The sequence below is a fragment of the Cheilinus undulatus genome, linkage group 9 (genome assembly GCF_018320785.1).
Source record: "Cheilinus undulatus linkage group 9, ASM1832078v1, whole genome shotgun sequence".
Lineage (NCBI taxonomy): Eukaryota > Metazoa > Chordata > Actinopteri > Labriformes > Labridae > Cheilinus > Cheilinus undulatus.
This window is the reverse complement of record NC_054873.1, coordinates 14,211,013-14,218,557: the sequence shown is the minus strand read 5'-3', so window position 1 is coordinate 14,218,557 and position 7,545 is coordinate 14,211,013. Positions and strand designations below refer to the sequence as shown.

General features: G+C 39.0%; 1 protein-coding gene across 10 annotated transcripts in view; it reads left to right on the top strand.

Moving 5' to 3' along the window:
- The first annotated feature begins 209 nt into the window (after positions 1 to 209).
- The window catches only part of si:ch211-272n13.3 (ankyrin repeat domain-containing protein 26), a 34,679-nt gene continuing 27,343 nt past the window's right edge, over positions 210 to 7,545 (top strand). For 7 of the 10 annotated variants that reach the window (XR_005992327.1, XM_041795108.1, XM_041795106.1 and 4 more), the window contains exons 1-11: positions 923 to 1,066; positions 1,353 to 1,642; positions 3,466 to 3,580; positions 3,666 to 3,839; positions 4,056 to 4,162; positions 4,271 to 4,408; positions 4,626 to 4,786; positions 5,223 to 5,259; positions 5,343 to 5,412; positions 6,693 to 6,744; positions 6,831 to 7,027. Coding sequence is in view for 9 of the 10 variants with exons in the window: in XM_041795108.1 (XP_041651042.1) it covers positions 1,443 to 1,642; positions 3,466 to 3,580; positions 3,666 to 3,839; positions 4,056 to 4,162; positions 4,271 to 4,408; positions 4,626 to 4,786; positions 5,223 to 5,259; positions 5,343 to 5,412; positions 6,693 to 6,744; positions 6,831 to 7,027 (1,251 nt within the window). In the remaining variant the exon portion in view is untranslated. Of the gene's footprint in view, positions 284 to 922; positions 1,067 to 1,352; positions 1,643 to 3,465; positions 3,581 to 3,665; positions 3,840 to 4,055; positions 4,163 to 4,270; positions 4,409 to 4,625; positions 4,787 to 5,222; positions 5,260 to 5,342; positions 5,413 to 6,692; positions 6,745 to 6,830; positions 7,028 to 7,545 lie in introns of those variants that run through there. The other 3 variants (XM_041795104.1, XM_041795103.1, XM_041795111.1) reach the window with 3 other exon arrangements.

Here is a 7,545-nt window from a genome sequence, read left to right as displayed (position 1 = left end):
CACTTACAGATGGTAAACACAAACTATGATTCCAAAGCAAATACCACCACCAGCTGGGGAACCGTTTTCATTACATCTTCTACGACACTAAACAACAGTCGTGATTTGTAAACCAACCTTCTACATAAATTTAGGTCGCCTATTGGCTAGTGGAAGCCGGGGTTCCTTCAAGCTGATTTCTGATTGGGTGTTGAAAACCCAAACAGCCAGCACGCTTCCCCCAACATAAAGTCGTTAGCTTTAGCTTGCTCTTTGATAATGGTCTGAGTCCGATAATCAACAGGTTTGTGTTTGGGATACTATATTGAAGTTAGCATTAATAGTACACATGCTTACGAGACTAAGACTGTTATACGCTTGCATAGCTCCCCTGTCTCGGCCTTAAAGTTATCGTTCTTCGTAGTGTAGTAAATTGGTACACACTTTGGCATTTACTTCACAGCTTGCTAATTAGCTTTGAGTTAGCAGGGATAAGATTGTCTCGTCCAGCCCTGCGTCTGCTAACGTCCACAGCCTGCGTACGTGTCTTAAACCGAGAAGAGTTCTTAAGTCCTGCGGTGACCGAAGTGACAGTCGCCGTAGGACTCTGCTCCGCTAATGTTACAGATCCGGTTTAAATGTGGCGGTTTGCTTCATTTGTAAAGTGACGACGTGGGAGGCGCAGTGCGAGCCAACTGAAGCTAACGATAATGTTGTACAGAAAAAGATAAATGAATAAAATAATGTTGAACAGAATCAAATCTTTCTTGTTAACGGCAACAGACAAAGATGTGGTCTAAATTACTATGTAAAAATAATAATGTTTTATGAAATTTAGCTTTAGCATTTTGAATATTATCTGGCAGTTACTCAAGCATACCTCTCATACAGTCAGTTTCCATGGCAACAAGCCACAAGATATAACGCTTGCCCAACTACGTTCATACAAACAACCCCAAGCGACGTTAGTAAGCGGGGACTTAATTTTCATCGTCTATTATATCAAATGTTGGATGCTAATGTGCTGCTTACGTTCTCTGTTACCCTACGGATCTAAATAACCTTGTAAAGGACGTCCTGTTATAAGGTAATGTCTAGTAAATGAGGGTACATATGATGGTTACTGTACCGCTACCGTTAGCTTGACAGCTGTGTTTTAACCTCACCTTATGCTATGCTCAAGTAATTACCTAAATATTAAACAGTATTTAAATTCCTCCATAAATGCAGTTGTTTACTTGCCGCATCGTTACTGGAGCTGCCTCACCACATATGGGGCATAATTTAGTGAGCAATATTTATTCAAGTGACACTACAGCTTTCTCAGTAAGGTTTTATTGGCTACTAATCCGCTTTGCACGTCTTATTTATAGGGATGGAAGAGCCGCCTGTGGTGATCCTCCAGCAACAGACGACTGTCAGGTGGTGACGATGCAAAAAGCAATGCTGTTCTGCCTCGTACAATGAAGAAGATATTCAGCTTTACCAAGAAAAAGAAACACCCGTCCGGTACCCCTGACAGTGGGAGTGTGCTTTCCGTGGGTTATGAACTAAAAGACAAGGACCTCGGGAAAGTTCACAAGGCAGCCTCAGTGGGAGATTTGGCAAAGTTGAAGCAGCTCGCTAAAAAGAATGACATCAATCAGCTTGATAAGGAAAACAGGTATGTGCATAAACGCTACTGGTCTCATTCTTTCAAGTCTTTACTACATACTGCAAACACTTTAGCATGTAGTCTAATGTGAGTGGTTCCTGAAATACTATGATAACTTGGCATACATGATCACTTTATCCTCTGGTCCCCTTTAACATATTTGGCATTTTTCTTTAACAAATTTTTAATTAATGTAGATCCAAGTCTTTCTAAATGTATGGAGTAATATCTTAACCAAAAGTGTTTGTTTTATGTAAATTCTTCTTTTTTAAAACTAATTGTGTATTTTAGATTCTGCCTTATTATTCCACTTCATATGAATGCAACCATGAACATTATTATCCTTGAATGCTGCTATTCAAAAAACCAATCACTTAAGAAGGTAATCAAGAGTGGTTTGCAGTATAACAATAATTTTGCCTACTACAGCTGGCTTGTGATAAATTTATTTCCACTATTTAAACTTTAAACAGCACACTAACGGCTGTTAAATGTAATGACACCTTAGTGTTTTTTTTCTACTTATGTTTCAAGCTAAGATCAGGTTACCAAACACACTAAGTATGTCAGAAGTGACTGAGCAGTATGGAGCCAATTTGCACGAATGCTTGTGAGAGGTAACAAAATATAGGTGCTTTGTCAGAACCTTGGAAATGTACCATTAAAAAACCAACAATTTTCAGACCACTTCAAATATTAAGCTGGAAAATTGTCAATTTTTATCTAGTAATTACAAGTTGATATTGGAGTGGACTCTTTAGAAATACCTAGCAGTAAATTTCATCAAGCTGCAACAAAACAGAAATTATTTGTCCAGAATTGTTTCACAAGCCAGCCAGATAATTGGCCTTCAGCAGCTCTCTCTTACAAAGGTCTTAGACAAACAAGTTTGCAGAAAGCATTTTCAATCTTGTCCAGCTCTTACCATTCTCCTCTGGAGGAAGTCATTCCTCTTCCCTCCCAAGAGCTAGAACAAACAGATACAAAGTCTCCTTCGTCCCATGTGCAATTGATGCACTTAACTTGTACAGCCCTGGAATTTTTGAACTTCCCTTTTGGCATTGATGAATTTAGTGTGTTTTTAGAGTGAAATTTTTGGAATGGCTGTGATCAATTTAAAGTTTTAAAATTTTTTGTTTTTTAGATTTTCTCTTATGCCACTTTATAATACTTTTTGTGAGAACTGGAGGAATATTTTTTAATCAATGTTGGTTACATGCTGCTATGACGATGTACCTAAACTGTCCTCACCATCTTCAAACTAAATTTCCCCTGTTGGACAGTAAAGTTATAAACTAATTGCTGATTTTGTTACTTATTAATCTGTTAAATTGATTATTATTTAAGTAGCAGCAATTAATTTTTTAGTCTGAAGAAATGCAAAAGAAGAAAGACAGGCTAAATTCAGTTCAAAGAGCCCAAAGAGACCTTTTTAGACAGCAAATGGCCAAGAACCAAACTGTCTTAATTTACATTAATTAATGGTAAAGAAAGTTCTATTCATGGGTTAAATAAGCTGCTCGTGTTTTTTCCTTGACAAGTGATTGAAGTGATTAAAATTCCCTGCCACATCTATTGGTTGGTTAGTCATTTTGTTTCTACAGCTGCAAGGGAATTTTAGGAGGATTTTTTTGCATGACGGAGTCACACTTCAAACATTATTTCTAAATAGTATAAGAGGCACAGAACTTTAAAAATATGAACTTGACTGAATTGAGTACTAGCAAAATAATGCTGACTTTTAAAATATCTGTATAATACCTATAAAGGTAACTGATCTTGTTAGAGTAAAAGCATGAATGCTTACATATAACTCCTATTTACTGTTACAGGACCGCACTTCATATTGCCTGCGCCAGTGGACATGTTGAGGTGGTGCAATACCTTGTTGAAAGCAAAGCCAAGCTTAACCTTTGTGACAATCAAAACAGATCCGCCTTGATGAAGGTAATCCTTTATGATGAGCAACCAACACATAATGATTTTAAATATAGTATTGAATATGTTGTAATGATTACAGTAACAATTTCAGGCAGTGCAAGGCCAGCATGAACGCTGTATGAGCATACTGCTGGAGAATCATGCTGAGCCTAATCTGGTGGATATCAATGGCAATACAGCCCTACATCTGGCAGCAAACATTCCATCAATTTCCACTGCTGTCCTGCTGCTGGAGCATGAGGCTGCAATCAACGCACAAAATAAGGTGAGTCTGTCTTTGTTTTTGTCAGCCACATTAAAACTTTTCAGCCTTAATTGTACCATCAGGAGGGTTTTTTAGGGTTAAGTACTTGAGAGTATTAGCATTTATTGTTGGCCAGAATATTAGCATGCATGTGCCCCTTTGCAGTTCAGTTCACAGTGAGATATTCATTGTATGGTGCCACCTGCCTAATAATTTTCATTCTAATCTGAATTTAAGGAGGGGTTTGCACCATTGTCTGTGGCAGTCCGTGAGGATCACATTGAGATGGCTGAGTTTCTCTTGAAGGAGGGTGCTGATGTGAATTTGATTGGCCAAGACCAAAGGTTAGTTTGAAACATGTGACTCATTTGTGATACTTGTTCAGCATTCTTGGTATTTCCTAATTCAGAGTTTGAAGTTGGTCATGTTGGTATCATGGGTCTTACCCACAGGACGCCATTAATGATAGCTGCTGGTAATGGACAGATTGGTATGTTGCGGCTGCTGTTGCGGTATGATGCAGATATCACTCTGAAGGATGCCAAAGGATGGTCAGCTGATGACTATGCAGTGATGAATGGCCATCATCCGTAAGCTCTGCTCCTTATCCTTGCATTTATGTGTCTTAAATCATCCTTCTCTTCAAACAAAAGCAACATATCCTTAAGAAATCTTTTTCAGTTCAGTTTTATTCTACCTTGTTTGCTTTAGTTTCGTTGACAGGCTTTTGTCAGATCTGCAAACCTAAAACTGCAGAAGTAAGTTAGATTGCAGGCCATAAAGGACTGTGACTTCACTGTCTTGTAGATGTTCCCTCCTGATCATTGAGCACAGCACCCAAAGGAATGATGGACCCTCCATATCAGCTCAAGGTCCAAGCAAAAAGAAGAAAAAAACCCTGCTAGGCAGTCCCTCCCAGGACATTGAAGCAGGCTTCTCTTTGGGAGGACCGGCAACTGACAAAGATGGTAAAGATAAAGCTCTCAAGTGCATAAAGGTGAAAGTTGTGGTGTGAGGATGTATTTGTCTTTTCATTATTGACTTTGACTATTTCATTCATCCCTCATGCGTTACCTCTTGACTGGATCTAGAGCATGGATCAAATGAAGCAGGGGGAGGTATTACTTTGCTTAGATGAACTTTGTTTGCAAAGTCAGTTAAAGAGTGTCCATTTCTTTCCAATAACACTTAGGATGGATACTCTACACACTCCTGTTTGCAAGAAACAATTGTTGTGCTGCTAGATGTGTTGTCTTGTGCATTTCTTTTCAGACTTACAGTAGATGCTCTCAAGATTTCATTTTTTGACAGTCTTATTATTGACAGTCTTATTATTGACAGTCTTACCTTTTCATAAGGCAAAGAGTTGATTTGCTTTAAATAAATTCCTCTGCTTTGTTGCAGATTTTGAAGACAATTCTCAGTCAGAGTCACTAAGTCGGTGAGCACAACTTTCCTCCAAAGATCTGCTTCTTATACTTGTATTTGATATCAGAGCTCAAACTGCTCTTCTCCTCCCAATAGAGTTTCAAAAAGTGCTGCAGATGAATGGCCTTCAACAGATGATGATGATGAGTCTGTTTTAGTCGAAAAGGTTTGTGCATCAATTGTTATCTTAATGTACTTTTCAAAAAAATTCTCAGAAGGTGATTGGAAGAACGTTTTGTCTGTCACATTCAATAACAGCCAATCAGGGCAACAAGACAAAATGATGTAGCAAGTAAGGATGTTCCTAAGTGTCTATTTCCGTATTCGGCTTTACCCTTATTTAAATTTTGTTGAACTGACTAGTCTAAAGAGGAGTAAATCCTCAGAAAACAGTCAAATTCCTCACAGGTCATTGTGTCAGCAGGTGTGACGTTAGCCTGATATACTTTCTACAGCAAGGCTAACATTACAAGCTAGTGCCACCAGTGTTCATTCCTCTTTGCAGATTAATATTATACTTCGATATGTGGCCTCTTTTTACTTTGGATGGAAGTTATGCGTGAGTTCAACCCTCGACAGCCTAAATACCATTTTTTTCCATTTACTACTTTAAAAAAGCAGCTAACCGCTAAGCCACTGCTGAGCTTCTCATGTTTACATCCGCGAAGTGTCAGACAGGAAGGCAGCAGCCATTAAATGAAGCTACAGCAGCCTCTAGTGGCGGAAGGTTCATTACAATTTAATGAGCATTATAGACCGGGATTTCAAGCCTGTGTTTATAAAAATGATGGGTAATTCATTTAACCGACTTTTAAATACCTCAACGGCTAATTTGATACACAAATTTAAATGTTTAATGATTAACCACGCACATCCCTAGTAGCAAGGCATGCACAGTGTCTCGCTGAAGCCGGTTGGCATGAAAAAACATCTTCTCTGCCAAGTAAAGCTTTCGATGTGTCTCTTTGCTCTTGTGTTAATGAACAAATGTTGTCCAGTTTTGATTAAATTCCTGCTTTGCTACAACTACATCCATGCTAAAAGCTACTACAGCAGTAGCCATTGCTGTCACCAGGAAACCCCACCTGAACGATCATAAACTCACACTGGTAGAAGTGCAAAAAATCTTTTCCATCATGAAAAGCTTTGAGTGTTGTTTTTTACTTTTTTATTTAATACAGAAATGTGTTCTAGTTCTGATAAAACTGCCACTATACGTGGCTGTATCTGAGCTAATCGCTGCGCAGACATTGCTATTGACTTTACTACAACTAGATGTCACCCTTAGCAACCACCTCGTTCCCCTCAAATGTTGCTGATTGGTCCGAATTGGTTCCTTACAGACGTGGATTAGAGATGTTTTTGCATGATGTTTTGCAAGGTCATATGTTTTTGTGTGATTGAAAAATTTTCTTTCTGGCTTTAATGGGATATGTTGTTTTTTAGAAACCACAGAAGGTAAACTTAAGAAGATTGATTGCATCGGAAAGAGAAGGAGGTACTGATCATTTTTAAACATTGTTATATTTTTGGCCTCCCATAGTTTGTGATCTTGTGTTAGTAATCTCTTCTCCCTGCCTTTAGCATCTGCGCTGCCTGACAGATCCTTGAGTGGTACAGAGTCAGAGCCAGAGAGTGAAAATAGGGTCCAGAGAATCCCATCCCTCCCTCAGGCTTTACCATCAAGCAAAGCTCCACAGCACCCAGTAGATCCCTCTCCTGTTTCCTTCCTTTCCAAAACACCCCAGATGACTTCTACCCCTCTTCCAAGCTATAGAAAGGTAAAATATATTTTGTTGAAGCTTTCACACTTGCATGTCTAAGTCATCTTTCCCTCCTTCTATTTTTTCTCTGAAAATTTTGTAACAAGCAGAAAATGCAGCTGAGCAGGAGAAAAGCAAACGTTCAGAGCAGCCATCAAGCAGTAAGGCAAGATCCCAATCTCAAGAGGGAAGCCCAGAACCAGAGGACTCTGAGGAAGAAGATGGAGATGAAGACGAAGAAGAAGAGGACTCTGAGGAGGAAGAAGAGGAAGAAGACGAGGAGGATGAGGAAGAAGAAGAAGAAGAGGAGGAAGAGGAAGAAGAGGATGTCGAAGATGATGAGGAAAGTGAAGAGGAAGGTGAAGAAGAGGATGAAGAAGATAATGAATATGAAGAGGAAGAGGATGACAACAATGTGGCTTCTGTTGAGGTCAACACTACAGAGTTTGAAGATAAACAAAAACCGTCTGTCACTGGTGCCCTTGAAATTACTGATGCCAATACTCAAAGCATACCTGATGCTGGTTCTTGTGTTG